Below are 12,618 nucleotides of genomic sequence, written 5' to 3' on the forward strand. Positions count from 1 at the left end.
CAAAACACTGTGGAAAAAAAGAGTAGTAAAATTTCTGGCCTAAATAGGAATCTTTGGAGATGGTCTACTATCTGTAAATAGAGTTGAGTATAAATGGACTGTTAGAATTTCCTAACTCTTACAATTTTAAATATAGTAAATATTTGATACATTTAAGCTACAATAGTAGCTAACATTTCCTAAACATATTGTGAAAGTCAGGAGTTTCTGAGTATTTCTTAACAATTAATTGATGTAATGGTTATTTTAGAGTTGAGGAAAATGAGCCTGTTTGGGTAAATAACTTATCCAAGGAGATACAATTAATTATGAGCATGGCCAAGATTCAAACTCAAGCAGTCTGGCTTCATAGCTCATGTATGTCCATTATAAATCACTATTTTCCACACAAATTTATTCTGTAATTCAGTTCTTCTTATCAACATGTTTTGTTTCACTTATAGGGAACATAAATTAAGTGGGGAAACATTAGTTAATTTCACCTTTAAAAAGTACATTTTCTGTTCTGGAGAAGAGTTGCTCCTGATGTCACATGCTAGAGTCACAGTAACTATGCATGTTTGTTCAATGCAAGTAGAAAACTTTTAATCTCATCAGGGCCTTTAGACACATGCACACATTCTTCAGAAACATCATTTTATTTTAAAATTTATTTATTTTGTTGTCAGGATAATGTAAGAGGGGTTATAGTTACATTTGTCAGGTAGTAGGTGCATTATTTCTCACACATTGATACCCCTTCTCATGTTTTTGTCCCCACTTCCCTCCCCCCACCCCTCCCAATCATCTTGTTTTCCCCCCTTCCTTTCTTATTTCAAATAAACAAATACAATATACCAGGTGGCAAAGTCAGATACAGTAACAATATGAAATTAACCATAAGGTTAAAAAAAGAGAAGAAACATCACTTTATATTTCAATTATAAATGCTGAGGATTGTGGATGAGGATTGACACTTTGTAGGCTTCCTGAAACTAAGCTGCTGTTTCTTTTTAAAACCATCTTCTGAGCATTACAATAATTTAGATCATATCGAGTCTAAACCTATAAAATGCATTCTTTTGTAGGATTTGCAAATGTTGAATATTGTGCTAGGCTGTACTTTTTGCTGCTCAAAGTAAAGTAATCCCTTAGTTGGTGTTAATATAGTACTTACTGGATCAGCTATTTAAAAAAAAAAAAAATGGGCAAAACTAAGTTGCCACTAGATGGAGCTCTGACTATTTGGGTAGAAAAAAAAAAGCAATGCAGTGAGGCCATTAAATCACACAGTCATACTGGAGGGGCCCTGGTATTTGCGGCCCTCAGCTTTTAATTGTAGAAAACATCTTTGTTCTTTGCCTGACCTGCGGAGTGACATCACTGCCTTTCTTCCTGTGTGCTGGCTTTGACACAAGCCAGATGGCCACAGTGATCGGTAGGCGCCCAGGCTGCCTGGTACAGCAGTTGATGAAACAGAATGGGAAGACGTTTTATGGTCAGCTGCAGGAGCACAAAGAGGCTGCAGCTTTGCTAAGTGATTACATTTGCTCTGCACACTTTATTCCTTACTGAGAAGGATCTCAAAGAAAAAGAAATACATATTTATTCATAGCATTATGAGGTATATAGACTTTTGGGGGGGCGTACATTTTTATTCAGTGTTGTGAGGTATAGACCTTTTTATTCTTTAAGTACATTTTTATTTATAGTTTTGTGAGGTATAGACCTTTGATCTTTTATTAGTCAGTAGTCTGCTCCAAAGGCATGCTCTCTTTCCCTGCTCTGCAGTCACTCGTGAAAATGACATGTTTATTTATGTTTAATGAGTCTTTCAGGGTGTGCATTGTGATACGCACCTCCCCTCCTCCTCCCCTTTGTCTACAGTTAGTAACACAAAAATGTTTTAGTTTTGTAGTGAGTGTAGTTTGGAGAAGTCAGAGTTCAGGCATGTTAATACAAGCAGATTTCTGTCAGATAGACTCCAGAGTGATTTGGTAAAATATATTACTGTTTATTATGTGTTTGTTCTTCGAGGAGGTCAGAAAAGCCCAGGAAAAGACTTTTATTTGGGGATTGGGGGAATGAAGGTGGTGGTGGTCAGAAAACAAGCAAGACATTAATTTTATATCCATTTTTGGACATGTGGTTAAAACTACTTAAAATGCTAATTTAAAATGCAATGTAAGACATTGATATTAATGGAGTGTTTTCTATTTTCATTTAAAGCTAATCCTTACCAACTGTAACACTATAAAACACTTTATTAAAAAAAAACCCTTAAGAACTAAAGTTTTCTGTAAAGTTTTAACATTCAAAACAATTCTGAGATTCTTCCATATGATTCATTTCCAGAAATTTTTTAGAAAAATATTTTTACTTCTTTTAATGCTAGGTTATGAGTGTTGTTCAGAGAATTTTATCTAGAAATTATAAATTATAAAGTTGAGTGCTGTATTTAAGTTTAACACTTTCTAAAGTGAAGTTGCTCAGTTGAGCTTAAGGTATTTTACTTTTCTAAAAATGAGTTCCTCTAACAAAGGAATTCTTAATAATACAATATTTAAAAGTCTTCCCCAGGAAAGGAAATTCGCCAATAATTGCTAGAAGAAGACATAACAGCATGAGGAAAGAAGATGGGCATGCAACCAGATCTGGCAGGGTTTCTAGTCCTTTTTCTACTGGTCTTTGGCTTTATGCCTTTATGTGAGCCTTGGTGTGCTCACATAAACATTGAGGGATAACCTTCCCAGGTTTATTGTAAGAATTAAATAATACAATACATGTATTGGGCCCCAGACAGTTGCTGTCACATGATATAAACTCAGTAAGAGCTATTTCTTTCAACTATTTTAAACTGCACTCCCTTGCAAAATGTGTTCATATATTACAAAGCCATTGCATAGTGTTTTTAATTCATAGGTCTAAGTAAGCTCATTGTCAGAAAATAATGTATTAGTACTATATGTGTAATTTCAGATAAAAATCATAACTATCAACTGTTGAATGTTTTTAACCTTTGTGTTGTGTTTTTTTGTTTATAATTTTGCCTTTCCTTTTTCTCCTACTCAGCTCTTGCCCCTGTTCTTTGCCTCTCGTTTCGTTGGTGAAGATAGCACAGTGATGTCTGCATTCAACCTGCTGCATTTGGTGACAAAGAGCCAGCCAGTAGCCCTTCGAGCCTGTGGGCTTCCCTCAGGTTGCTGCTTGTTGTACTGTTTGTAGTGAGGGCACTGGTCTGAGTGGGTATTTCTGCTGGAGGAAATGGTACACCACCCCTCTTCGCCAAATTTCATTTTCTTTTATTTGGCTTCGAATTTGAAGATGGAAATTGGTTACATATCAACACTCTACTTGGCGTAAATTCATTTCCACGGTCTTTACCATCCTTGGAACCCTATTGAGTTTCCTGGCCCTGTGTATAATTATCAGTACTATTTTATGATATCTTCTTGTTCCTTAGTACACACTGCACATCTGCAAATCATAATATTCATAAAGAGGCTGGCAGTTTTAGTAAGAAACTGGCTAACTCACATGAAATAGGACATTCATCTTGTTAAAAAATAATGAAAATGCTTTTCATTCCATATGGGATATTTCTTTAGAAAAAGAAATTAAAATGAACAACTATAGCATGATTGTTATTTATTGTAGTTAAAAAGAAAAAAATGATCTAGTTGACAAAGACCAGATAAACAAAACTAATATAGCATGTAAAAAGAAAAGATGATCTACTTAACAATGCATGTGTCAAGCAAGTTCTTAAATTCAAACCATTATACTTTAAAAACTATGAATTTTAGCATTTAAATAAGTGAAGCATGAAAGTATAAAATTTCATTACGTATCTATATAAGTAGAACATGAAAACCACAAAGATAAAATATCGTATGTCCTTGATTTTATTTTATTTCCATCAATATACATAGCTATTACTACACTAGATAGAGAATTTAATTTAGCTTCTTATGCATGTACTGAGCATTAACTACGAATGCAAGACATTATGATGAGCAGCAGCATACAATGATAAAGAACATCAAGCTAATTTTTTTCAGCTAAGACCAAGTAGAAATGGAACTGTATGAAAACCTTTGAACCATATGAATAGCTGACTAGATTAGAGGTGAGGTTTTATGGGAGTCTGGAAGGGAATGATCTTACGTCTTTTCTTTTTTTTATTATTTTATTTTTTATTACCAAGGTAACGTATAAAGTTACATTCGCCAGGTAGTAGGTACATTACTTCTCAGACATTGATACCCTTTCTTTTATTTTTGTCCTCATTTCTTTCTCCCCAGCCCCTCCCAATCATCTTATTTTCCTCCCTTCCCTTTCCTATTTCAAATAATCAAAGGCGTCAAATAGTCAAATTGAGAAGTGCCTTATATGATGTTCTAAGGAATTTAAATCTGGGAGGAAAGATAAAGGGATTAATATGAATTAATTAACATGTTATAAAGATAAATGATGCAGCGTGGAACAAATTGAGTGCTGGTTTCTCTAATTTCTATGGTGACTGAGATGGTATGTTCATCTTGAAGCCTTATTTGGGTAACAAAACATTTCATTATTAAAAGTAAATTTTTATTGGTGGTAACATTAGGAGCTTTGTGCATAAAGGCCCCAACCATTCTTAACAATATCCTCCTGAATCCTGTATGCTCTGTACTTCCATCATAGCAAACATGCAGGAATGTGAGCTTGGATGCTATCATGATGTTAACTTAGTTTGGTACAGGTGGTTTGAAAATAAAAATTTAGGCAATAGAACAACCGGATTTAATCAGATGAATTATAACTTAAGGAAGAATCTCAGAGATTGTGCTGCTGTCAAGTATAACTTTCTCACTGCTGTACACTATTTGCAGTAATTGGACTGGGCATATTATTTAATTCTTGTGTGACCATAGACTTTTTTGTTGTTGTTGTTTTGTTTTGCCAGTCCTGGTATTTGAACTCAGCGCACTGTCCCTGAGCTTCTTTTTGCAAGGCTATCATAGTCTACCACTTGAGCCACTGTGCCATCTCTGGCTTTTTTGTTTATTTAATACTGAGGAATTGAACCCTGGACTTCATGCACTCTACCATTGAGCCACATTCCCAGTCCACATTACCATGTTTTTCTACTGAAAAAGCCCAGTGGTTGAAAGCACCAAGTATAATTCTTGTAATTGGTGTTTCCTATATGTAGTAGTCTCTAAAATTTTATAGAAACAGTGTTTAATTAATAGCATATTTATTGAAACATGACAGAATTAACTTGCTTCATAATGAAGTTGTTTAGTTGAAATATAAATATATTTAAGATTTAATGACAAACAATTCAAAGATAAAGCTGATAATTTTAAAGAGGTAGCTACTACAGTGTAGTGCTTAAGCATACAAATTCTAGAGTCAGGCTGAGTTTGAAATCTGGCTTTGTGTACTACTAGCTGTATGCTTTAGTTTCCTTCTTTATAAAATGAGGATAAATATAGGACTCAGATGAAAAAAATGACTGTGAGAATTAAATAGATGGGATGTAAAAGGTGTCTAGGTTGTTCACTGACAAGGAGCAAGCCCTATAGATGCAGTCACTGGATTCAGTCTTGAAGTTCATGTCCATATAGATTTAGATTTTAATAGATTTTTTTTGCCAGTCCTGGGCTTGAGCTCAGGGCCTGAGCACTGTCCTTGGACTTTCTCAAGGCTACAGCTCTACCACTTGAGCCTCAGCACCACTTCTGGCTTTTTTCTATGTATGTGGTACCGAGGAATCGAACCCGGGTCTTCGTGCATGCTAGGCAAGCATTCAACCACTAGGCCAAACTCCCGGCCAGATTTAGATTTTAATAGATTTTTTTTTTTGCCAATTCTGGGCTTGAACTCAAGAGCTGGGCACGGTTCCTGAATATCTTTTGCTCAGGGCTAGCACTTTACCACTTGAGCCACAGCACCACTTCTGGCCTTTTCTGTTTATGTGGTACTAAGGAATGGAACCCAGGACTTCACGCATGCTAGGCAAGCACTCTACCACTAGGCCATGTTCCCAGCCCTTAGAATAGAATTTTAAAGCACTTAAGTATATAGCATCTTTTAATTACTTTTAGTTTAATGGGACCACAAATACATTTGGCACTTAGGAAACTGCTATCTCAATCTGTTGTTTGAGGTCTTTCTTTTTGTTCTACACACTGCTAATCCAAAAATACAGGTCCTGTAAATATACAGCACATTTATTTTGTTTTTCCGACACAGAACTGATGAAAACCCAGAGAAACGCTTGTATCTTTCTTACCTAGAGTTCATAGACCCATCTGAATCTGACAGATAAGTTGGTTAGAATAGTATTCCTTAACCATTCAAGTATTACTTGATTTGGAAAGTCTTAAGGAAGTTAGTATCTAGTGTCTTCATATTTTATAATTTTTAATTTTTATATATTTATTTAATGTTTTTTGCCAGTCCTGTGGCTTGAACTTAGGGCCTAGGCACTGTCCTTGAGCTCTCTCAAGGCTAGAGCTCTGCCATTTGAGTCACAGCACCATTGACTGCCTTTTCCATGTATGTGGTACCAGGGAATTGAACGTGGGTCTTCATGCATGCTAGATAAGCACCCTACTGCTAGGCCAAACTCCCAGTCCAGACAAGCCATTTTACCTATTTCAAATGAAATTGTAAGGAAAACTCAAGTCTTTATTACTTTGTGCTGGTAAGGAGAAGAGAAGCCAAAATTGTAGATATGAGAAATTAAGATTAAAGTTTGAAGTCTTGCTTTAATTTTCCATTTTCCAGTCAAAGCTCATTACAACAAAAATGTCTATAACTAAAGAAGATTTCTATTTCCTTTTCAATACTCTATTAATTTTGAGTATTATTTAGTATGAAGTAATTCCAGAACTAAAACAGTAATTGCAACAAGCTCTTTACAAAGTTAATTATCACTAAGTTAACCTGCATGAAAGCCATATCCCAAGAGAGTGATCTATAATTGTTCAGCTTGCATCCTTTATTTCTTATTTTTTAAAATGCATAATTTTAATTTAAAGCTTATTATGTGCGTCTGAGTTATGGTCTCTCATGTTTGTCATTAAAGGTAATTTTTCTTTCTCAGAATTTCTTCTTAATTTCCTATAACCATTTCTCTTGGAATAGAAGCCAGAAAACTCTTACCATAGTTCTGTCATTAACTTGTATGACCTTGAACAAATGAGCAGACCTCTTCAGATCTTGGTCTCTTCATTTTTAAAATGAAGAAATAAAATTAAATAATCTATTCAGTTCTGAAATTCATGACATTTAAAAAAATTAATGATTATTTGACATTTAACATTAGGTTAATTAAATCTTAAAACTTAGTTCCAATTAATGCTGCAGACTTAGAGAAAAGTCTGCAAAGTTGTGTTGGGAGGATAGAGATATTTCCTATTGGAGCATTAGAATTCCTGGGCCTCTAAATCAGGACTAAAACATTATCTAAAAGATTAGAAAGTACATTTCTTTTCCCACGTAGTTTTAATGCAGAAAAAATTAATTGTAATTATGGCTGAGACTAGATATCATGGTATTTTCAGTCAAGTGAGGTTGTTTGTCTCAACAGTCCTAATTACAGTGATAAATTATACTTTTCTAAAATGCCAGGCATATAATATATGGTTGTGATTTACTTAACTTCAAGGATACTCTTAACAGTTTCCATGTTTTGGTGAGACACACAACTATTAAGTGGTTTATAAAGGTATTTAAATCATAATGTTCTAATGGATAAAGTAGGAGTCTTAAGGAGATAATCTGCACATGGTGTTCGAAAGTCATACCATATCATCTGGTGTAAGTAGAACAGTGAAGTAGGGGCTGATGGGGCCAAACCTTAGCACAGTGCCTGGCACTTAATAAATATTTGCTAAATGAATAAACATTTGGAAAGTTTATATGTAGGTGAAGTCATCACTATAACAAAGAGTACAACTTTATTTGAGGTCCCTCTATATGGTAAAATTAAAAGTAAATGTCATAGTTTAGTTGGCTTTTGAATTTATTATAAAACAATTTGTCATTCTATTGCATTAGCATAATGCAATGGATGTATTGGATAGGTATCAAATTATATTTAACAAAAAAGGAAGGCAAAGGATAACCGTGTGTATTCTCCAGAAATACTTTTACTTTTTTTCAGGCAGCTTGAATTTGGTGATATATTAACTGCTTAAGTAAATGCATATTACACTTATCATAAAAATTAAAAACTGGGGCCAGGAGTGTGGCCTAGTGGTAGAGTGTTATCCTAGCATGCATGAAGCCTTGGGTTCCATTCCTCGGTACCACATACCCAGAAAAAGCTGGAAGTGGTGCTGTGGCTCAAATGGTAGAGTGCTAGGTTTGAGAACGCCCCAGGACAATGTCCAGCCCCTGAGTTCAAGCCCCAGTACTGGCAAAAAATAATTAAATAAACACATAAAACTGACTTATTTAGTCACTTAAAAAAGAAATTAGTATTTTTGTGCTTTACAGTTTCCATTTTAAAATAGAAAATATCATAAATATTGCATCAAAGAGACAAATTAAAATTCTTAAAGCTGGCACTATTTCATTAATAGTAACTGATATTATATTTAAAACAACTGAGATAGTATATCATTTATTACATGAATAGACTTTCTACATTAGTTAAAAAAACAAAAACAAAAACTGGCTTCTAAATATATGGAGTTGGGATTCTGATAAAAGTTTTCACTTTTCAGTTAAAAACCCTAAAGCAAATTTTAAATTTTTAAAAAAAATGTAAAGTTTTTTAAAGTTTTGTTGTTTGATCATCTGAGAAACCTTTGTTCTAATAGCTACAGAGGAAACCAGTATAAATCTCTGGCTATAATACTGTATGATTTCTGTATTGATGTTATAATAGATCTCTCTCTCTTTTTCTCTCCCTTCCTCTCCCCCATTATGTTCTGATTAATGCTCTCAATTCTCCAGTTTCACTATTCTTATGTGTTCCTTATAGCTAACTATGGTTTTATTTAAAAGGCTTTGGGGAAGACTCTTTTTTGGGGGAGTCAGTTGTGAGGATTTTTTGGGGGGTTTAAAATAGCAGTTGTGAGGATTTTACTCAGAGCTTCATATATATTCAAGGTACATCTTGCCTGAGAAGGTTTTTTGTTTTTTTTTTTAAATCAGTCATGGTGCTTGGACTCTGGCTCTTCAGCTCAAGGATACTGCCCTACCTCTTGAGCGTTAGCACCAGAGAAGTTTTGTTGTTGTTGTTTTTGAAAGTGAAATAGCTTAAAAACTGGGCATGCAAATTTCAATTTATAATTCACACATTGATTTACAATTAGTTGATTGAATGGTATCCAGTTTCTCCAGTAGATGGCACTAGTTTTTCATCCTTGCATAGTGTGGACCCATACAATCACTTAAGCACATAGGTGCATTGTGAAAACTTAAGTATATAGAGAATAAGCACTTAAGCACATATGGATTTACAAGCCGTGATTTTTCTGCTTATATTATGTTCAAACAGTATTTGTAGAGTGAAAACTTTTTTCCATTTTCAATAGCATTCCAACTCTCTTTGCTTGGACATTGTATCAAAATGATCTTTCATGTATAGACTTTCTATAAACTTAAAACAAGTTTTCATAAATTAACTTATCTTGTATCCAAATAGCTGATTTAACAGTAATTTATAGTTTTATATGCAGCTAAGTTTCCTTCAGCAGACCACCCAAGAATTAAAGAAAATTTTATATTTTGTTTTGCTATGTTTTGAATTTTTATAGAATCTTGAAAATGTTATTAGTTAAACATATTGACTGTTAAGAATGAATCTCTTTCTTTTGCATGAATGAAAATGCATTAGGAGAGTAAGAAAAATTGTATTTAAGACAAAAGAAAGAGATTATTCTTAACAGTCAATATGTTTAACTAATAACATTTTCAAGATTCTATAAAATTCAAAACATAGCAAAACAAAATATAAAATTTTCTTTAATTCTTGGGTGGTCTGCTGAAGGAAACTTAGCTGCATATAAAACTATAAATTACTGTTAAATCAGCTATTTGGATACAAGATAAGTTCATTTATGAAAACTTGTTTTAAGTTTATAGAAAGTCTATACATGAAAGATCATTTTGATACAATGTCCAAGCAAAGAGAGTTGGAATGCTAATGAAAATGGAAAAAAGTTTTCACTCTACAAATACTGTTTGAACATAATATAAGCAGAAAAATCACGGCTTGAAAATCCATATGTGCTTAAGTGCTCTATTCTCTATATACTTAAGTTTTCACAATGCACCTATGTGCTTAAGTGATTGTATGGGTCCACACTATGCAAGGATGAAAACTAGTGCCATCTACTGGAGAAACTGGATACCATTCAATCAACTAATTGTAAATCAATGTGTGAATTATAAATTGAAATTTGCATGCCCAGTTTTTAAGCTATTTCACTTTCAAAACAACAACAACAAGCCTTGAACTGAAGAGCCCAGGGACAGCGCCCAGGCTGAGTTCAAGCCCCATGACCCATAAAAGAAAAAACAACAAAAAAAACAATGTTCACAATGATGTTATCAAACAAATTGTAGAGAAATTAATTAAAACAAACCTCTTCTTACTCTCAATAAATACAAGCTTCATGAAGGACTGTGTCATAAAGGACAGTTGACAAAGTTCAGATGCTTACTAATATTCAACGTAGACACTATTTGAATTTTTATTATATGTGTTTCCTACTTCAACCTCGACATTTTGTTTAGAGGCAGAATTTGTCACGATTGCTTTTGCTAGATGCATGTAATTTTAAAATTCTTTAAAATAGGTTTTATTGTGATATAGTGACAAATTAGTTTTAATTTTTTGTTGTGCCTTTGTACTTGAAATCAGCTATTTACTTCAAAATTTAAACCCCTAATTTTATAAATTTAAATTCTTTAAAAAGTATTTAGTATATTTTCACTTGGGTTAGTCATTTAAAAATGAGCATATTATAGGAATGTTATAAAATGGTAAAGATATGTTATTTGATTACTAAGCGCTTACACACATTTATATTTGCTCAATAACTTTTATAAGTGTTCTCAACACTTAGTGTGTTTGTTCAGACACCAAATTGTAATGAAATATTAAGTTATAATGTTATATTATTTGAATGTTAAGCAAGCAAAATATAGAGTTCTGTAATTATAATTTTGTAAGGTTTTATTCTGTTGCAAAAATGTGTGTTGAATCAGACCAATGCAGCTGATATACTTGATTAATGTCTTACCACTTCTCTATGATTGTATAACATCACAGTGAATTTTAGAGCTTGAACTCACATAACTAGAACTGAGGAAGTAGCTGATTAGAAGTTTTTGCCTTATATTTACTAGTTTCTATCACCAACTTGCTGTATAGCCCTTGAAATTTTTATACTTTTTAATACTTTAATATTTTTAATATAGTTTAATTACCTTTAAGTAGTTGTGCAAAGGAGTTTCCATTCAACAAAACAGTTTATAAATATAGTGTGTCATGATTTATGTTGTATATTTTATTCTCATTCTTCATCTGTGAACTGGGAATTATATAACAGTCCTGTCAAGTCTTACATAATTAGATGTGGCTCTTAGGTTTGATATTAGCACACATTTCTCAAAAACTTGTTCTGTGGAATCCAGATTTCTGACTACAAGAGAGTAGAAATGGTGGGAGAAAGTAGTATAGAAAGAAGATATCAAATAAGTCTGGGGAAAGGTGGGAGGTTTATCACGCAAATTTTGTTTTATAGAAAAATAATTGATTTCTGAAAATTATGAGCCAGGAAAGCAGAGATTTTTGTTTAACTCACTGTTAGATCTCAGAAACTTGAATTATGTGTGTTGTATAATAGGTTTTTAATAAATGGTTGAATTAATATATATGAATAAATGATTGTGAATAACTAATATCTTATGTATAAGCATAATGCTGCATTGTAAGTCATGTGATATTTATTCTTAAGAAATGTGCATTCTAGTGGGAAAGGCAGCTACTTTGGCTTTGCAGTTTATTATCTATACAATGAATGGAATTATATTCTTGTTGGTTTTACGAGTTTATATAAACACTTCTTTAATAGAAGTGAGAAGCATTGTGCTTCCCTCTGTTTTAAATGGCTAGCTAGCTTCTTGGAATAGGATTTTACACCATGCCAGTTTTTTTTTTTCTGGAGGATATTGAAGAAATGTGAAGATGTAACTAAAATGGTAAGGATGAGGGATGCAGGGTGGGCATGAGAATGGTCTTTGGACACATGGATTTGCATTAGATGGCATTTTGAGGTCGCATAGAGATAGGATCCAGAAGGAATACAATGAATGAATGAATGAATGAATAAATGGAAGAAAACTATAGGCTAAGGATTCTGGCTTGCATTAGCTAGATATATGACCACATCATGTAATTTTCTTTGGACCTTCATTTGTTTTTGAGAATTTTAGACAAAAAATTGTCTTTTTTCCAAATAATAATATGAGGAATACTAGCTCTACTGTTTTTCCTATAGAACAGATCCCCAAATTTAGAAAGTTCATTTTTTCCTATTTAATAAATTTCAAAATACACTCTTTTCTATCTTACTGTATATCTGGACAACCTTTTTCTTCTCCAATAATGTAATTGTGTATACA

General features: G+C 33.2%; 1 protein-coding gene across 1 annotated transcript in view; it reads left to right on the top strand.

The window, feature by feature from the left end:
- Msrb3 (methionine sulfoxide reductase B3) overlaps positions 1–12,618 on the top strand; it is a 113,665-nt gene that overhangs the window by 20,119 nt on the left and 80,928 nt on the right. Inside the window, exon 2 of the mRNA XM_090328018.1 lies at positions 3,052–3,178. Coding sequence (XP_090184144.1) covers positions 3,103–3,178 — 76 coding nt within the window. The 5' untranslated portion in view covers positions 3,052–3,102. The remainder of the gene's footprint in view (positions 1–3,051; positions 3,179–12,618) is intronic.

The sequence above is a fragment of the Megascapheus bottae genome, chromosome 2 (assembly GCF_031878675.1).
Source record: "Megascapheus bottae isolate mThoBot1 chromosome 2, mThoBot2.hap1, whole genome shotgun sequence".
Taxonomy (NCBI): Eukaryota; Metazoa; Chordata; class Mammalia; order Rodentia; family Geomyidae; genus Megascapheus; species Megascapheus bottae.